Source organism: Carcharhinus amblyrhynchos, chromosome 29 (assembly GCF_965287045.1).
Source record: "Carcharhinus amblyrhynchos chromosome 29, sCarAmb.v2.hapA, whole genome shotgun sequence".
Classification (NCBI taxonomy): Eukaryota; Metazoa; Chordata; class Chondrichthyes; order Carcharhiniformes; family Carcharhinidae; genus Carcharhinus; species Carcharhinus amblyrhynchos.
This window is the reverse complement of record NC_137352.1, coordinates 4534581-4554909: the sequence shown is the minus strand read 5'-3', so window position 1 is coordinate 4554909 and position 20329 is coordinate 4534581. Positions and strand designations below refer to the sequence as shown.

General features: G+C 46.1%; 1 protein-coding gene across 1 annotated transcript in view; it reads left to right on the top strand.

The window, feature by feature from the left end:
* The window catches only part of LOC145359751 (ubiquitin-associated and SH3 domain-containing protein B-like), a 147364-nt gene extending 127722 nt beyond the window's left edge, over window positions 1–19642 (top strand). Inside the window, exons 7-14 of the mRNA XM_080214510.1 lie at window positions 416–554; window positions 4262–4382; window positions 6082–6204; window positions 8212–8304; window positions 10830–10974; window positions 11395–11501; window positions 14061–14170; window positions 15879–19642. Coding sequence (XP_080070636.1) covers window positions 416–554; window positions 4262–4382; window positions 6082–6204; window positions 8212–8304; window positions 10830–10974; window positions 11395–11501; window positions 14061–14170; window positions 15879–16016 — 976 coding nt within the window. The 3' untranslated portion in view covers window positions 16017–19642. The remainder of the gene's footprint in view (window positions 1–415; window positions 555–4261; window positions 4383–6081; window positions 6205–8211; window positions 8305–10829; window positions 10975–11394; window positions 11502–14060; window positions 14171–15878) is intronic.
* The last annotated feature ends 687 nt before the right edge of the window (window positions 19643–20329 follow it).

Below are 20329 nucleotides of genomic sequence, written 5' to 3'. Positions count from 1 at the left end.
AAGAGATGGTGGGGGAAATAGTGTATGCTCTAGTGGTAATTTACCAAAATTCACTAGACTCTGGGAGTTGAGGAGGAACTTCTTCACTCAAAGGGTGGTGAATCTCTGAAATTCTCTGCTCGTTGAAGTGGTGGAGGCTGCCTCGCTAAATATTTTTAAGAAGCGGGTTGATGGGTTTTTGATAAGAGAGGGGATTAAGGGTTATGGGGAGAGGGCGGGAAAGTGGAACTGAGCCACAACAGATCAGCCATGATCTTATTGAATGGCGGGGCAGGCTCGAAGGGCTGGATGGCCTACTCCTGCTCCTATTTCTTATGTTCTTATGTTCTTAATGTGCTTGGAGACATGCTTTATCTTTATGCTGTGATTTACCAATCTGAAGAGTCCTGTTGTTTCCTACTTGTTGTTTGTTTAGATCGAATTCATTTCTAACTGCGACTGCCTCTGTGAGCAGCAGTTTATGTGATGGTGTTTTCCGGAGGAAGTGCCAGGAGGAACAGGGACCAGGTGAAGCTCTGTCATTGCCAACCAGTGTCATCTGTCAACCAATGTCGGTAAGTTGCAGTTGCAGGAGCTAACGTGACATTCACTGTGGAGAGCCATGAGTTCCAGCCCTAAACCCGGGTGACAGTAAAGCATAGCTTGACTTGGAGCAGGTTGAGTGTGGTTTGGCAGCCTGCACCTGGTTGAAGTCATGAGGTTACATAGAACATAGAACATGGAACAAACAGGCCCTTCGGCCCACAAGTTGCGCCGATCACATCTATACCTACCAAGCTATAGAATATCTGTAACTCCCAATCCCATTAAATCCCATATACTCATCCAGAAGTCTTTTAAAAGACCCCAGTGAGTTCGCCTTTACCACCACCGATAGCAGCCGATTCCACTCACTCACCACCCTCTGAGTGAAAAACTTACCCCTAACATCTCCTCTGTACTTGCTTCCCAGCATCTTACACCTGTGTCCTCTCGGAGCGACCATTTCAGCCCTGGGAAATAGCCTCCGAGAATCCACCCTATCTATTCCTCTATCAGGTCACCTCTCAACCTTTGTCTCTCCAGGGAGAAGAGACCCTAGCTCCCTCAACCTATCTTCATAAGGCATGCTCCCAATCCAGGCAACATCCTTGTAAATCTCCTCTGCACCCTCTCAATACACTGAGGATTTATTTGAAGCAATTTTTAAAGTGGCATCTTGGCCTTTTGGCTAAATTGCAAATGAACCAAGCCTTGGAGGCGGTGCAGTACCTGCTCCAATCAGCTTGGAGCATGTAGATCAAGCCCAAGACAGGAAGTGGCCAGCCTGTTCTATCAGCTCGGATCGGGAACGTCTCACCAGCTGAGACTTTGATTGGATTGAATTGCATATAAACAAAAAAAAAGTTGACCCTGAAGTAAGGAATTCGCTCCTGATAAATGGGACTGGAGAAACATGGAATGATACATTGTAGAAGGAGACCACTCAGCCCATCTTTCCTTTGCTACAAGAGCTATCCAATTTATCCCATTCCATTAGCGCTTTCCCTTCAAGTATTTATCCAATTTCCTTTTGAAAGTTACTACTGCTTTGCTCCTGCTGCCCTTTCAGATGGTGCATTCCACTCATTTATCTTAAGGAAAGTGCTGGAAGCTTTTATTAAGGAGGTTTTAGTGGGGAACTTAGAAAATGGCCATGCAATCAGGCTCAATATGGTTTTGTGAAAGGGAAATTGTGTTACGCTAATTTATTAGAGTTCTTTGGGGAAGGAACAAGCAACATTGATAAAGGGGAATCCATGGGTGTGGTGCACTAAGATTTCCAAAATGCATTGGGCAAACTGTCACATTAATGACTCAAATAAGAGCTGGTAGTGTAGGGGATGTCATATTAGCACAGATAGAGGAGTGGTCATCTAACAGGAAATAGATGGGTTTCTTATGAGAGGTTGAGTAGATTGGGCCTGTACTCATTGGAGTGTAGAAGAATGAGAGGGACCTTATTGAGACTTATAGCGGCAAATTTTCCCATTCCACCCACTATGGGAGTCATAGCGGGTGAGGGGCAGACCATGGAAATGTCCGTTGATCTTGGGTGGGATTTTCCGGTTTTGGACCAAGCGTGGCCGGAAAATCCCGCCCATTGGATTGTCAGGGGCCTTGACAGAGTGGATGCTGAGGGGTTGTTGCTCCTTGTGGGGGAGTCTAGGACCAAAGGGCATCATCTCAGAGTGAGGGGTCACCCATTTAAGACTGAGATGAGGAGGGATTTCTTCTCCGAGGGTAGCAAATCTGTGGAATTCTTTGCCAAAGAGAAAATGCTGGAAAATCTCAGCAGGTCTGGCAGCATCTGGAAGGAGAGAAAAGAGCTGATGTTTCCAGTCCAGATGACCCTTTGTCAAAGCTTTTCTCTTCTTACAGATGCTGCCAGACCTGCTGAGATTTTCCAGCATTTTCTCTTTGGTTTCAGATTCCAGCATCCGTAGTAATTTGCTTTTATCCTGTGGAATTCTTTCCTGCAGAGGGCTGTAGAGGCTGGGTCATTGAGCATGTTGAAGGCTGAGGTGGACAGATTTTTAATCAGTAAAGGAATCGAGGGTTATAGGGAAAAGGCAGGAAAGCAGGAGTTGAGCATTATCACATCAGATGGTCTCATTAAATGGTGGAGCAGACTCGATGGGCTGAATGGTCTACCACTGCTGCTGCTACGCCTTATGATCTTATCAACCACTGAAGACAGCCTCTGCTGAGTCACACAATCAAAACCCTCCATAATTTTGAACACTTCTTCTATCCAATCTCTCCTTAATCTTCTCCACCGAGGACAAAACTCCCAGTATCTCCGGTCACTTTGTGACTAAATTCCCTATTTCCTGGTATCTCTCAAACTCCTTCCTAACTGTGGTGTCAAACCAAACTAGGAGGCCGTCTGAACGTTATTGTGAAGAGTTGGGCCAATATGTGAGATCAATGCTGGAATTTTGCCAGCACGCTTGCTCTGGGATTGGAGTGGGCGAGGCTCGCAGAATGGCATTCTCCACTGGCCTCGGGTGGGCAAGGTGGTAAAATTCTGGCTCGAGGGTCTAATTCTTGACACTAACTGTGCACATGATGTAGAGTTGCCAGCGTTGAACTGAGGTAGACACAGTTAAGTAGTCTCTCAACACCAGGTTAACATCCAACTGATGAAGGAGCAGCGCTCCGAAAGCTCGTGCTAGCAAATAAACCTGGTGTGGTGAGACTGTTTACCGTAACTGTGCACAGTCTGCCACCTGCTGGACAACCTGGAGCAACACAAGATGGCCTGAAATTCTTCCTTCATCAAAACATCCCCACAAGTGTTAGCACGAGGGGACGTGATCCTGGGCTCCCCCTGCCCAAGGTCAGCTGCCAAAACAACACTGCTGATTTCGGGCTCAACTTCAAAATAAACATCAGCGAAAAGTAGCAGAAATGTTTTGACCGCACGGACGTAGTCCAGTTCCTCTGTCTGACCTCACCCTCCTCTACCAGGGGCCTGGGATCATCACGGGAAATCTGTGCAGGGAATATTGAAGCATTTTGGGAAGATGCCGAGGTATGGGTGCATGAGGGTGTGGGGAGGGGGGAAGGGGTTGACTTCCATCTCTGATGAAGAACCGGGCTAACTTTACAGGAGGCTCATTTGAACTGCTCAGGCCCTCTCCTCGTCCACTTCAGTGAGACCTGTTCGGAATATAGGACCTTCCTCCACCCCCCGAGAGGCATGCCAGTGACCGCAGCAGATTCAAGAGCCCACTGGAATTTTCGTTGCCCATGTTTTTGGGGCCGGACGATGAGCTGCGGCATCCGTGGTTATGTATCGGCTTGGCACCCATCTGTAACTCTTACCTTTTCTATCAATGCAGTGGTACAGGTGGTGGAAAAGCTATCGGGCGATGTTACTGGCATCTATTGTAGAAAGCAGTGTGCTGGGAGGAGCCAATGGAACAAATGCTGAAGAATTTCGTCAAGTCCAGTGGGGAGTTGCATTTGGGTCAAACTGGAATCTAGGGCAGAGTGTGGAGACCAGATTTTATTTTCTAATTTATCTGTGACTGCTTTAACTGGGTCACTCCACAAAGCACTTCATTGAAGCATGTCTGTTTGAAAGGGGACTCAGATAAAAATCAGATTGCTTCCTGCAGTGGAGAAAAGGGTCACGAAAGTGATTCTTTTTTTCCTCTCCCCCGTTTGTTTTATTGAATCTCTGCTTCTCTCAATCTGTCACTGAGAAATGGTTCTGTGTTTTGTGTTGTCACAGATGGTATCCAAGAACTCGCGGTCCTGTCCACAGAAGCGGGATCTGTACGTTTGCCGACATGGGGAAAGGATGGATGTGGTTTTTGGGAAACATTGGCTTAGTCAGTGCTTCGATACGAAAGGTTGGTTCTGGTCTGGTCCCAGCACGGACTGTCAAACCTGTTCATTACCGACTCCTCCCTACTCACCGCTGCTTTTAGATTGAAGCTGAGATGCCCGAGTGTTGTTCTGAGGGAATGCTGCACTGTCAGAAGTGTCTTTTTGGCTGAGGTGTTAAACAGACACCTGGCCTCCCCTCTCACCTGGATGTAGAACATCCCACCGCACTATTTGAAGAATTGCAGGGGAGTTTCCCCTGGTGCCATGGTCAATATTTATCCCTTAACTAACGTCACTGAAATAGGTGATCTGGTCACATTGCAGCTGTGGGAGCTCGCTGTCCACAAATTGGCTGCTGCTTTTCCTACATTCCATCTGAGTTTAAAGTTTATATTTATTATTGTCATTGCAATGAAGTTGCTGTGAAAATCTCCTAATCGCCACACTCCAGTGCTTGTTCAGGTGCATTGAGGGAGAATTTAACATGGCCAATCCACCTAACCAGTACGTCTTTCGGACTGTGAGAGGAAAGTGGAGTGCCTGGAGGAAACCCACGCAGACCCAGGGAGAACGTGCAGATTCCACACAGTGACCTAAGCCGGGAATCGAACCTGACTCCCTGGCGCTGAGAGGCAGCAGTGCTAATCACTGCGCCGTCCTGTGACTGTCCTTCTTTCGTTGCTCAGGACACTCTGAGGTTGTGAAAGGGAGCTATAGAAATGTAACATTAATTTCTTTCCTGGATTTAAGTTCTAGGTCAGTCCTCACATCTTGTCCAAGTGGAGATTCTTCAGCTTGGAATGAGTACTCGGGCAGGCTTTTTGGTCACTGGGGGGATTCTTGGCAATTGCAGTCCAGTCTCTACATTCTGCCCAGACACATCCTCCTGTGGCTGTCTCTGGGTAATGGTCAGAAATGGGAAAATTGGCTGATGTTCCTACTCCCCCCCGCAATACCAGGGCCCCGGTTAGGTTATCTTTTCCTCCTCAATTTAAACTGAAGCTCACTGGGAGCAAACTGATCAAGGCGACTGCTCAAGGTGATCTATACAATCCTCCGAGATCTCTGCACTCTTGCACATATACTGACTTTTCCCCTCTCAGCATCCTAGTCTCTGGAATTCCCTTCCTAACCCCCTCCGCTTCTCTTTCCTCCTTCAGAATGTTCCTGAAAACCTGATCGCCTGACCTAATATTTCCATACTTGAGTCAGTGTCAAGTGTTGTTTGACCACGCTCCTATGATGCTCATCGGGGCTTTTTATTCTGTGAAAGGCATTATGTGAAAGCAGACAGAAAAAAAAGCCTTGTTGCCAGTTACCTCTCCTGCAGCTGCCTCGGCTGAAGTGATTGGAAGTGCATTGCGGTGATGGGATGGTAGATATGGACCCCGTGCGTAAGGTGGAGGTTTAGTCTGGTATTGATGATGGTACATCAATGATGTGGGATTGCACTGTGCCGAAAGGTTGCCAGACACTTTGAGAGATGGCCATTTGACATTTATCCTGCGGTTCTTCATGAATTTTTCTTTCTTCAAGGCAGCAGCCAGCGTTTTGTGATGTTTGTTCTCTGCTTTTGTTGCCCACTGGTGTCACTCGTTGAACGCTCTGACTCGCTGCTCTCAACAAAATGATGAGCTCCCCTCACAAGCGTGCTAATTCTGATTCCCGCTTTGTCCATTCCTATTTAAAGAGTTAATCTTCTGACATTTACTTTTCAAACAGGTAATTACATTCGGTCTAATCTGAACATGCCGCCGATTCTACCTCAGAGAAGTGGTGGATACAGGGACTATGAGAAAGACGCTCCCATCACTGTGTTTGGCTGTGCTCAGGCTAGGCTTGTTGGTGAGTTAATTCTGTCAACGCTTTGATCCTTCTTTAATATGTCAATCTTGTTTGTATAATGGATTGCTCCTGCCCCTTCTTTGATTTTCTGTGCTATATTGTCTCCTCACTGTGCCCACCACAAAGGATAGCTTTCTCCTAGATCACTGGAAGGTTTGTTCTGTACGTCTCCCTACAGTCACACTGCCTGAAGGACATGGAGGCTTTGAAGAGAGTACAGAAAAGGTTTACCAGGATGCTGCCTGGTATGGAGGGTATTAGCTATGAGGAAAGATTGAATAAACTGGGATTGTTCTCCCTGGAAAGACAGAGGCTGAGGGGCGACCTGATTGAAGTTTATAAAATTATGAGAGACATAGATAGAGCGAACAGTTGGAAGCTTTTTCCCAAGGCAGAAATGACAATCACAAGGGGGCACGTGTTCAAGATAATGCGGGGGGGAAAGGTTCAGTGGAGATGTGCAGGGCAAGTTTTTTACGTAGAGGGCCTGGAATGCACTGCCAAGTGTGGTTATTGTAATTGTCTATTTAGCTGATCTGTGCCCCTCATTATTTTATAGACCTCTATAAGATCATCCCTCAGCCTCCTACACTCCAGAGAAAAAAGTCCCAGTCTATCCAGCCTCTCCTTATAACTCAAACCATCAAGTCCCGGGAGCATCCTAGTAAATCTCTTCTGCACTCTTTCTCATTTAATAATATCCTTTCTATAATAGGTTGACCAGAACTGTACACTGTATTCCAAGTGTGGCCTTACCAATGTCTTGTACAACTTCAACAAGATGTCCCAACTCCTGTATTCAATGTTCTGACCAATGAAACCAAGCATGCCGAATGCCTTCTTCACCACTCTGTCCACCTGTGACTCCACTTTCAAGGAGCTATGAACATGTACCCTAGATCTCTTTGTTCTGTAACTCTCCCCAGTGCCCTACCATTAACTAAGTCCTGCCCTGGTTCAATCTACCAAAATGCCTTGCATTTATCTAAATTAAACTCCATCTGCCATTTGTCAGCCCACTGGCCCAACTGACCAAAATCCCTTTGCAATCTGAGATAACATAAGAACATAAGAAATGGGAGCAGGAAGAGGTCATTTAGCCCTTCGAGCCTGCCCCGCCATTCAATAAGATCATGGCTGATCTGAAGTGGATCAGTTCCACTTTCCCGCTTTCTCCCCATAACCCTTAATTCCCTTGTCTATCAGAAACCTATCTACCCGTGACTTAAATATATTCAGCGAGGTAGCCTCCACCACTTTAATGGGCAGAGAATTCCAGAGACTCACCACCCTTTGAATGAAGAAGTTCCTCCTCAACTCCGATCTAAACTGCGCCCCCCCCCCCCCCAAACTTATCTTGAGGCTGTGCCCTCTAGTCTATGATACTTTGTCATTGGTGTGTAACACAAGGCTGCAGATTTGTCAACTATGATCTTGGTCAATACTCCCACAGTAACCATAACCCACCATGCCGTAATATTGGCTAACTCAGTGTAGACATGGCGAGGGAAATGGGACATGTAGGGGAGGTGAAGGCCTTTTGGTATTATTGCTAGACTATTAATCTAGGAACTCAGTGAATGTTCTGGGGACCCAGGTTTGAATCCCTGGATGATAGAATCTGAATTCAGTGAAAATGTCTGGAATTAAGAATCTACTGATGACCATGAAACCACTGTTGATTGTCAGAAAAACCCATCTGTCGTCCTTATCCAGTCTGGCCTACATGTGACTCCAGAGCCACAGCAATGTGGCTGACTCTCAAATGTTCTCGGGCAACTAGGGATGGGCAATAAATACTGGCCAACCAGTGACGCCCATGTCCCACAAATAAATATTTTAAAAATTGCAGTTCTGCATTGTTCAATATCAAGCTATTGGGGAAGCAGCCTTTCAATGTGCCCTCTAGGAGGGTAATGGTAAGGGTGAGGAGGAGACCCAGGAGATATCTATTTAATGCAGTTGTGCTTGAGATGAATCTGATTTCCGGATGTGTTTTACTCACAGGGGAAGCTCTGCTGGAAAGTAAATCAATCATTGATTTTGTGTATTGTTCACCCTCGTTGCGCTGTGTACAGACAGCATTCAACATACTGAAAGGTAATCGAACCACTGCCAAGCTTTACAAAACCCTTCCTGACCTCACACTGCCTAATCTCTGTAACTCTCTTCTCATTAAGAGAAATTATTTCCCTTTGAACCTTCTGCTCTTCCGCATCAAGACTTTGTCTTCACTTACTGGCATTTCCACTCCTCCTTCATTACTGGTTCGTCTGCCTTAATGTCATTGCGGCTTTTGAATTCTCTTCCCAGACCCCTTGGCTTTGTTGTTACTCATTTTCTCTTCCCATCTCCTGACACCATGACAGACTGGTCTAAACCATTCCCTTTGGCCACAGGCCTCTTGAGTGCAGGAACCTATATCCCAGTGAGAGTCGGTGTGTGTGGGACCCGTACCCCAGTGAGAGTCAGTGTGTGTGAACCCCATAACCCAGTGAGAGTCAGTGTGTGTGGGACCCGTACCCCAGTGAGAGTCAGTGTGTGTGAACTCCACACCCCAGTGAGAGTCAGTGTGTGTGGGACCCATACCCCAGTGAGGGTCAGTGTGTGCGGGACCCGTACCCCAGTGAGAGTCAGTGTGTGCGGGACCCGTACCCCAGTGAGAGTCAGTGTGTGCGGGAGCCGTACCCCAGTGAGGGTCAGTGTGTGCGGGAGCCGTACCCCAGTGAGGGTCAGTGTGTGCGGGAGCCGTACCCCAGTGAGGGTCAGTGTGTGCGGGAGCCGTACCCCAGTGAGGGTCAGTGTGTGCGGGAGCCGTACCCCAGTGAGGGTCAGTGTGTGCGGGAGCCGTACCCCAGTGAGGGTCAGTGTGTGCGGGAGCCGTACCCCAGTGAGGGTCAGTGTGTGCGGGAGCCGTACCCCAGTGAGGGTCAGTGTGTGCGGGAGCCGTACCCCAGTGAGGGTCAGTGTGTGCGGGAGCCGTACCCCAGTGAGGGTCAGTGTGTGCGGGAGCCGTACCCCAGTGAGGGTCAGTGTGTGCGGGAGCCGTACCCCAGTGAGGGTCAGTGTGTGCGGGACCCGTACCCCAGTGAGGGTCAGTGTGTGCGGGAGCCGTACCCCAGTGAGGGTCAGTGTGTGCGGGAGCCGTACCCCAGTGAGGGTCAGTGTGTGCGGGACCCGTACCCCAGTGAGGGTCAGTGTGTGCGGGACCCGTACCCCAGTGAGGGTCAGTGTGTGCGGGAGCCGTACCCCAGTGAGGGTCAGTGTGTGCGGGACCCGTACCCCAGTGAGGGTCAGTGTGTGCGGGACCCGTACCCCAGTGAGGGTCAGTGTGTGCGGGACCCGTACCCCAGTGAGGGTCAGTGTGTGCGGGACCCGTACCCCAGTGAGGGTCAGTGTGTGCGGGACCCGTACCCCAGTGAGGGTCAGTGTGTGCGGGACCCGTACCCCAGTGAGGGTCAGTGTGTGCGGGACCCGTACCCCAGTGAGGGTCAGTGTGTGCGGGACCCGTACCCCAGTGAGGGTCAGTGTGTGCGGGACCCGTACCCCAGTGAGGGTCAGTGTGTGCGGGACCCGTACCCCAGTGAGGGTCAGTGTGTGCGGGACCCGTACCCCAGTGAGGGTCAGTGTGTGCGGGACCCGTACCCCAGTGAGGGTCAGTGTGTGCGGGACCCGTACCCCAGTGAGGGTCAGTGTGTGCGGGACCCGTACCCCAGTGAGGGTCAGTGTGTGCGGGACCCGTACCCCAGTGAGGGTCAGTGTGTGCGGGACCCGTACCCCAGTGAGGGTCAGTGTGTGCGGGACCCGTACCCCAGTGAGGGTCAGTGTGTGCGGGACCCGTACCCCAGTGAGGGTCAGTGTGTGCGGGACCCGTACCCCAGTGAGGGTCAGTGTGTGCGGGACCCGTACCCCAGTGAGGGTCAGTGTGTGCGGGACCCGTACCCCAGTGAGGGTCAGTGTGTGCGGGACCCGTACCCCAGTGAGGGTCAGTGTGTGCGGGAGCCGTACCCCAGTGAGGGTCAGTGTGTGCGGGAGCCGTACCCCAGTGAGGGTCAGTGTGTGCGGGAGCCGTACCCCAGTGAGGGTCAGTGTGTGCGGGAGCCGTACCCCAGTGAGGGTCAGTGTGTGCGGGAGCCGTACCCCAGTGAGAGTCAGTGTGTGCGGGAGCCGTACCCCAGTGAGAGTCAGTGTGTGCGGGAGCCGTACCCCAGTGAGAGTCAGTGTGTGCGGGAGCCGTACCCCAGTGAGAGTCAGTGTGTGCGGGAGCCGTACCCCAGTGAGAGTCAGTGTGTGCGGGAGCCGTACCCCAGTGAGAGTCAGTGTGTGCGGGAGCCGTACCCCAGTGAGAGTCAGTGTGTGCGGGAGCCGTACCCCAGTGAGGGTCAGTGTGTGCGGGACCCACATCCCAAGGTGCAGGCCCAGGTTACGTAGCATTGATCTGAAATAGTCCTTTTGTTGAATGAGTTATCTAAGATGTCACCGCTGTTCCTCGCCAAGCATGTCCTGAGCTCTCCACTAATTGTGACTTTGACTCTCTGCACCTCACCCACATCATCTTCCACGTGGTTCTAATAAAGCTTGATCTCATCTTGTCGCATGACACTATATCTTTACTTTGTTCACAGGGCTTCAGCAGGTAAACCAGATTAAAGTTCGGGTGGAACCTGGGCTGTTTGAATGGACTAAGTGGGTCTCTGGGAATACCTTGCCAGCATGGATGTCAACAGAGGAGCTTGCGGCAGCCAATCTGGGGACTGACACAACCTATAGGTAGGGATCGGCACAGAGTACTTGCCAAAGACCAGCATTCAAATGAGGCTCTTTCCCTTAATACGGGTCAAATCATTTCATCTTGAACGTGGGAAGTATTTAAATCCATTGGGAAGTATATTAGTATGTCGATAGAGCCATTGAATGATATAGCAGAGAAGGAAATTCTTTAGGCCGTGGTGTCTGTTGCTTATTTAGGGTGTCAAGAATGTAAGTGGGAGATACTTGAGATCAAAGTTCCTGATCTGGGCTTAGCATTGTGTCTAACCAATAATGAGGCAATGTGACCACTGGAAAGATTGAAATACGGAGAAATGTGTCATTGCTCTGAGGATTCTGAATCTTCCGAGTTCTCTATCACCAAAGGCTTTGGATGCTCAGTGATTGAGTTGATTGTAACCAATATTTACTATATTACAGACCTCATTTTCCAGCGAGCAAATTGGGGATTTCCGAATCCTATGAGACGTACATTAGCAGGAGTTGCCAGGTGATGAGAGATATCCTGGCTGAATGTAAAGTCAAAGGTAACTGCAAGACTCATTGTGTAAGGAAACAGCAGGATTTTCAGTTGAGATTTGGAAGTGAATGGTGTTGGGGAATTATTTCAATAACACAAGGGGTGGGATTTCCTGCTGACGGGATCTTCCGATGCCACCGATGGTAATCACCACCTCCCCCATCCTCCCCAACACCCATACTCGACGGTGGGTTCCCCGGCAGCAGAAGGTGTGAACAACAGGAAACCCTATTGACAGCGGTGGGACTGGAAAATCCCACTGCCAGCTAATGGCGGGTTGTCTCCTCAAAACCCGATGCAGAAAGTCTCACCCAATGAATATCAAGACCCATCAGGGCACGGGATGAAGTTTGGACCAAAATAATGATGCAAGAATGAAAGACGTGCTCATGTAGAAACTTTTACAAACTTTCAACTAACATCCACCATCATCAAAACCAGGGTCTGTGCCAGAGTTCTCAGGCCCCCCTAGGTGAGCAATCAGCCTTTCAAACGCCACCCTCCCACACACACGCAATGAAGACAATTAAGTTTCAGAAATGACTATTGTGCATTAGTATGAAGAAAAATCCTGCATTTATAATTATAGACTTCACATGAAAATGATTGTACATTCTGGTTGTTCTACACTTTTTACAGGACATGCACCAGAAGAAATGCACATTATCATAGAATCCCTACCGTGCAGAGGAGGCCATTTGACCCATTGAGTCTGCACCGATCACAATCCCACCCAGGCCCTATTCCTGTAACCCCACATATTTACCATTAATCCCCTGATACTAGGGTAAATTTAGCACGGCTAATAATCCACACGTCTTTAGATTGTGGGAGGAAACCCATGCAGATGTGGGGAGAATGTGCAAACTCTGCAAAGACAGTGACCCGAGTCTGGGAATTGAACCTGGGTCCCTGCCGCTGTGAGGCAGCAGTGCTAACCACTCTGGCACCGTGCCACCAATTATAATGTTATAATGTGTAATGTGATCACATGATGTAATATTGTGTATTCCTGCTATAGTTACTAGATGATTCATTGGTGCAATTTACACAATTAATATTCATCATGGTAGCATGGGCTAGATTAAATTACATTTTTTAATATTTACTAGCTTGCAGTTTTGGAATAGTCTTGTAGATGTACAGAATTGTAAACGTGTTGCATAAACAGAATGAGGGATATGATCTGAAATTTTGGGTAATTGGACAGAGTAAATATATCAAAATCTAAATATATGTCAGTATATGTGAACGTAGATCTGGACCTTTCATTCCCACTGCTGAAGCTGATTTATTTACTCAAGTAATTTCATGAATAGTTCATTCAGGTTTTATCTGCCCCAATCTTTTTGTTGCTCTAGTTAACTGCCTAGTGGTTGAACCAGCTGTGATTAAATCTTGGTCATCACCATGTTGCTGTTGCTGTTCCTGAATTTTGGTATAATTTAAACTTGATGCTCATCACACTGTTGACACTTAGGAGAAGGTAGTGTCATGGTAATATCATTGGACAAGTAATCCAGAGGCCTATGCTAATGATCTGGGGACTTGGGTTTAAATTCCACGGCAACTGGTGGAAATTAAATTCAATGAATTAAATATGTATGTGGAATTTACAGCTAGGCTCAGTGATGGTGTCCATGATGACTATCATCATCTGTCTACCTGGTTCACTAATGTCCTTTAGGGAAAGAATTCTGCCAATTTTACCTGGCCTGGCCTATGTGTAACCCCAGACTCACAGCAATGTGGTTGATTCTTAACTGCTCTCTGAAATGGCCAAGTGAGACATTCTGTTCAAGGTTAATTAGGGATGCGCAACAAATGCTGGACTTGCCAGCGGTGCCCGATCCCATGAAAGAATAAAGATTGTGGAACATGGACGTTGCTGGCTAGCCAGCATTTATTGCCCATCCCTAGTTGGCCTTGTTCAGAGGACAACTGAGAGTCAACCACATTGCTGTGGCCCTGGGGTCACATGTAGGCCAGGCCAGGTAAGGATGGCCAATTTCCTTCCCTAAAGAATGTTAATGAACCAGAGGGTTTTTGTTTAACAATGATTCACGGTCGTCAGGAGATTCTTAATGCCAGATTTTTTTTTATTGAATTCAAATTCCACCATCTGCCATGGCGAGATTTGAACCTGGATCCCCAGACCATTGACTGAGTTTCTGGATTATTAGTCCAGTGATAATACCACTAGGCTATTGCCTCCCTGATTGAATGGGCATCTGTCCTGCTCATATTCCTTAAGTTATTATCGAGATGCTCCTGATGTGCTGCTGCCAAGAAAGCTTTTCTAGAAGGAAGCCCCAGTGAAATTTTGGTGGAAACAAAATTGGATGGGGAGCTCTGCTCGACACCATATTGCTGTTTATGGGAGCTTGCTGTCCACAAATGGCTGCTGGGCTTTTCACATTGCAACAGTAACTGCACTTCAAAAGCCCCCAGTTGGCTGTAAAACATGGGATGACTTGAAGTTGCAGAAGGTGCTATATAAATGTAAATTATCTTACCAATGCTGGATCGTGAAGCGAGATGACGGTTGGTTTGTTTTGTCTCTCAGGTAGCAGTGTTTTGATTGTAGCACATGCCTCCTCCCTCGAGGCTTGCACACGGCAGCTCCAAGGTCTTTCTGCACGCAATTCCAAGGACTTTGTTCAGGTGGTTCGAAAGGTCAGTGTTGTGTGTCCTCCAACTGGGACAGGGAATGTTACAGTGGGGGTGGGAATTAAGAATACTTTCAGCTGTGATGTGGTGAAAGTTTGCTGTTTTTTTTTGTTGACTTTTGTTAATGAACATATCACTTCCCTCCTCCCAGTATATATTAACTGGGGTGAGTGGGGATGAGATAGGTGGGCTACCTGATGTTTTCTGGTCCAAAGCCTTGCTAGTTCCAACTGCCCGCTCTTGTTTTCATTTAACTCACCAGCTTCTCACCTGAGACAGGTGGAAAGAGGCAGCTGGCCAGTTTTGGGTATAGGATCTGATGGCAGGCCATCTGCACAAGGGTAAATGTTGGCGGGATGGGCAGGCATGGGGGGGCTAGAATCATAGAGCCAGGCAGTGCAGAAAAGGCCCTTTGGCCCATTGAATCTGCACTGACAATATCTACTATTAAAGACGCATTAATCCAATTTTCCTGCATTTGTCCCATATCCTTGAATATCATATTTCAAGTACTCATCCAAAATTTTTTTAAAGGTTGTAAGGTTTCCAGCCTCGACTACTTCCCAGGCAGTGCAATCCAGGTTCCCACCACCTGCTGAGTGAAAAAGCATTTTCTCAAACCCCCTCTGAATCTCTTGCCCCTCACCCTAAAACTATCAAGTCTATTTCACAGGTTAGGAGGGGGAACCAGGGCAGCAACAATCCAGATTTAATAATGATTAAATTAGAGGAGAGGAAATTTTGAGCAGAATCAAACTTAAGTAAAATGATAAATGAATGGAATTATCTGGCGTGTAGAGAATGTGAGGCAGTAATTGGAAGGGGCAAGACACAGCTTCCAACTGCAGTTGACTTGTGGTAAACAGCATCGGCTTGCATGTAAAGAAAAGGCCCAATTATCTTCCCATCATTATGTTTCCCATTGTGGTTTGTGTTCCAGATGGTTTGATGAAACGTCTTATTAATTTGTGAAATGTGAACTGATGCAAGTGTGAATGAAGAATGAGAAGATACAATATAAGCTATATGGTATAATTTTGATTGACAAAATTGGTGGAGCATTTCTAACACATTAAGTGATTACGCTCCACCTGGAGGGGTGGTGGAACTGAATTCAATGGCAGCTTTCAAAAAATGAATAGGAGCAGGAGTGGGCCATTGAGCTCATCGAGTCTGCTCCACCATTCAATGAGATCATGACTGATCTGATGTGATAATCCTCAACTCCACTTTCCCGCCTTATCCGTTATAAGCCTTGATTCCTTTACTGATGAAAAATCTGTCTATCTGAAAAGAAAAATGTTATGGGAGTAGAAGAATTGAGTTGTTTCAAATAAACCTCTGTGTGTTGTATGATTCTATTACGAGATAGAAATGTTAAACTTGCTGCTTCTGGCTAAAATTTCTTCACCCAAAGTGAAATAGAATTGTTAAATAAAATAGTAAGCAATAGGAAGATGCATTAGTCACAGTAGGAATAAGATGTGTTTAAGGGAAGTGTTTCTAGAGCAGTGTTATGATATGAAAGTGAATTTCAGATTATTGACTTGGGCCAAATAGCTCCTAAAGCAGGAGAGTTGGATGGCTCTATCAAGGGCCAGTATGTGTGTGTGTGTATATATATATATATATATATATATATATGATGGGCTGAATGGCCACCTCCTGTGTTGCATTATTCTATGATCCATGTTTTTTTATTTCCTTCCAACAGATCCCATATTTAGGATTCTGCGCCTGTGAGGAGTTGGAAGACGCAGGTATATGGCAACTGGTAGATCCTCCTATTCTACCCCTCACCCATGGCCCCAATCACAGTTTTTCCTGGAGGGACATCTTATACCAGGACTAAAGAAAATGGAAAAGAAGCCCATCCATCACTGGAAGATAGAGCCATTAATAGCATGTGCTTCCACTTACTACTTCATCTCCTTTCTACATACTCTGTATGAGCAGGTTCCATCCCCTGCCGTACTCGGTATGTTGTGTGATTCAACAACCAACTGGTGCCCATAGCTTTAATTATTTGATGACCTTATATGCCTGTACAATACTTTGTTTTGATAGGACTGGATTTTTTTTTCATCTCGATTGTCTGGAGTAGATAATGAATGACTTGTGTTATTACAGGGCCAAATATATTTAGGTCAGGACAAGATAAAGCTCTGAGGCTTGGAACTTGAGAGAATTCAGAGAATCTAAATGTAACTGAGGGACCTTGTGGTTGCTGTGAGTCTACGATATATTTTTGAAGTATGTGACACAGTTTCACTCGGACCTGTGGTGTACTGGAGCAATAAATGGGGCATGGGATTCTATATAATGTGCTTCATGAGCAAAGATGGATGGTTTGAAATGCTTTGTTTGTGGAGCAAGTCTGACCAGGATTCCTGCTCCATTTACATGAAATAATGGGACTTCGCTTATCTCCAATTCTTGGGACAGTCAAGAGATGTTTCTTTTCTTTTTCCCTGTTCTATTTAACTGAAGCCAAATGAATTGTAAATTAAAGCCAAAGGAATGGCTCATGAAGTATTGCTGAAATGAAGCCTACAAGCAGATATTTAAATAGGTTAAAATATATTTCAGTTCCATCCTTAATTACTTTACTATCATGGAGAACTGGCCCTATTTATTGCATCTATTGTTAGAGAAATCTACTTTTGTGATTGTCCTGAAAACACAATTATAAGAAATCTCATCAGAGATGTGTTCATATAGCCTGGCAATAGAGAATTCTTAATGCTGGACTCCCAGGCAGGGAAATTACCCTCCCAGGGACTGTGGCTACAACACTGATAGCCCTGATTCTTCAACTGGTGCTCTGTGCAAACAGGAGTATGTACAGAGAGTGCAGGATCAGGGAATCGAATGAGGTGGTGTATTGGAGGGTGGGGTAAGACTAAGGGAGACGCTGAAAATTATGCAGTAGTGTATCTGAGTTCCTTCATAGTCAATTCCGTGATTGAAACGTAGGTTTGATCCTCTCCCCAATGTCCATTAAGCAGATGCCTTTAATGTGAAAATGTTCACCTTTTGTGCACTAATCTTCGCCCAGTGTAATTTAAAGACTAAAATGTCATAATTGTGAGCCTTATATTGAGGTTGTATCAAATCTGCCAAGTGCTGTTTAATTGTGGGTTCCTCTCCACCCTGAAGAAACCTGGAGAGCGAACTCGGGAACTCGTCTATTTTACTCTCTGATTTTTCCTTTGATAGGCATTTAGAATGGAAAGTTCACATTCTCAAAATGCAAGTATCAACTAGGATCTATATGCTCGATCCACATTTTCAAAATTCTTTCCACGTTTTGGGAAAAATAATGAAATATGGACCAGTTCTATATTGGGTTTTAACCCAGTATTCTGCACTTAACCCAAAGGCTAAAAACTAAAATCAGATTTTTTTTGTGTGGAGTAAATGGAGAGAAACCGTTGGAATTTCCAAACTGCCGCCTTGATTTCTCTGCCTAAAACTGGACTTTCAGTGACGTTACATCTCATGAAAAATTAAGTTGTTGCACGTGGATATTTGGACAATTTGGAATCAAAGCAATTCAATTTAATCTTGAAATTTTTTACTGTTCATCACAGTTTCTTCCGGTGTTTACAGTCTGCGGGCCGCATTTTAGCAGTAAAAAGAATACTTGCCCATTACTTTGCCAGAGCGTGCCCTGGTAGCTCCTTCACATCAAATTCTGTCAGGGGATAGTCAGGCCAAAAACAAAACTTTATTGAATCTTTTGAAGTATAATTACATGTTTATGTGCTCTCGTTCTCAAGCATATGCTTAAAATAACATGTCGTTAAAAATAATTCTGAAAAGGTGTTCTAAAGGAACTCCCTGGGCACAACCTGAATGAAGAAAGACCAAAGAAACTCAGTGGCGTGGAACAGTTTGTGTCATGGACTGTGAATCTTGAGTGATCCTTAACTCTTGCTCAGGTGGTCCTAGACTTTTTGGATGATGGGCTCTGTGCAAACACTTTTGCAGGACTGTAATACACTTCAGTCTGAATCCGTTTGCAACTTCAATTCTTTCAGCAAACCTGCCTGCCTAAAATTGTATCTAATGAACTACTGTGTGTGTTTTGTGTGTGTGTGCATGTGTATGTATGTATGTGTGTGTGTTTGTGTGTTTTGGGGGTTGATGAGGATGAGGTGACAGAGGGACTGGACATTAGGAAGGGGACATGCACAGAAAGATAGATATTGTTTGAGAATAAGACTTAGCTTGACTGTGATGTGCTCAAAGAAAGGAATAGCATGTTAACACTGACACGAGTGCAATGATGGGGAGGAGGGTAGGGGAGAAGATGCAGGTGGCTAACCAACATCGAAACAGGAGCTGAAGGAGGGGAAGGGTTGCAACCTTGGTCTCATGTTTGATCCCAAGAAGAGCTTCCAAACACACATCTGCATCACTAAAACCACCTATTTCCCACCTCTGCTGTATAACTCTGTTATCTGTGTCCTAACTCGCACCATGTCCCAATCATCTCTGTGCTGGATAAACTGCATTGATTTCCAATCGAGTAGCTCCTAGATTTTTAAAACTCCCATTCTTGTTCTCAGTTTCATCCATGACCTAACCCTTCTTTATTGCTGCAATCTCCTCTGGCTCTAAGAACCTTCTGAGATGTTGGCACTTCTCCAGTTAAAGCTTTTTTTGGTATTCCTGATCTTAATTGCTGCAACGTTGATGGACGCGTTTTCAGCTGTCTAGGTCTTCGATTCTGGAATCCCTCCCTGAACCTTCTTCCTCCTTTTAAGGTGATTCTTTACACCTACCTCTTTGACCAAGCTTTTGCTCATCAGTCCTGATAGCTCTTTTTTTTATGCTGTTCAATGTTGGACAAAATAAAAGTAGAAAACTCTGGAGATGTTCAGCAGGTCTGGCAATGTCTGTGGAGAGAGAAACTGAGCTGTCTCAAGTCAATTGATCTGTAACATACGCCAGAAGTTTACTCTCCCATCCACTGACAAAATCAAAGCAGGCGAGGGGCGGACAATGGGAAGGTCTGTTGACCTCGAGCAGGATTTTATGGTTTTGAGACAAGCAAGGCTGTAAAATCCGGCCCTTTAGCTCTGTTTCTTGCTCCACAGCTGCCATGCCTGCTGCGTATTTCCAAGATTTACCATTTTTATTTCATGTTTCCAGCCTCCGCAGTGTTCTCCTTTCTGATAATACTTCTTTGAGGTGCCTTGGGCATTTTACCATGTGAAAGGCACTATATCTACATGCAAGTTGTTGTTGTTTTAAGGAGTTTCAGTTACATTACATGAATGCCAGAAGTTATCAATGATGTGATGCCCTCACTGAATCTCCTGTCTATTTAAAGGAGCACGGTCTTGCAAGCAGTGACAGTCTGGGCTTCCCTTGGCTTATCAAAAGTGCTATATATAGTGATGTCTTTGCATCAAGTCCTTCCTGATAAATGATTGGATTAGTTTTCCCTGTTAATCACATGACTATATGTCCAAACGTGTGTTGGCCGTTTCTGGCAGTCTCGGTAGCAGTCTTTCCCAAAATTTCCTTCCAGAATCTTGGTGTGTATTTTCGTTTTCCAAACTCAGACAAGACGGAGAAAAGATTTATTTGTGCACTCTGTAGGACATGATAAATGGGTCATGAAAGTCTTGCACACGTTATACAGCAAAACCCTCGATATATATTTTTCAACTAACCTGCTCATGGGGATACTAACTAACTTGGGTTCATCACTGGCTTTGCATCCTGACTTACTGTAAATGGAAGGTAATAGTAAGTGACATTAGACGGAGTCGAAAAGCAGCGATGCTCCTGATCTCATGTTTCCACCTGACTAGGTAATTTTGAAATTCTTGTGCTCCGACATCATTCTTTTTCCAATCCAATCAGCTTCCAAGGGGGAGGGTGAAGATTTTTTCATTGTGAGGGCTTCGATGAATTCCAGGTGAAATTACATTGGGCAGACTGTTGGATGCCTTGTTGAAATGTGTCTAAAACAGCCACAAGGTGGCACAGTGGTTAGCTCTGCTGCCTCACCGCGCCAGGGACCTGGGTTCGATTCCTGGCTTGGGTCACTGTTTGTGTGGAGTTTGCACATTCTCTCTGTGTCTGCATGGGTTTCCTCCAGGTGCTCTGGTTTCCTCCCACAGTCCAAAGGTGAGAGGATTAGGTGGA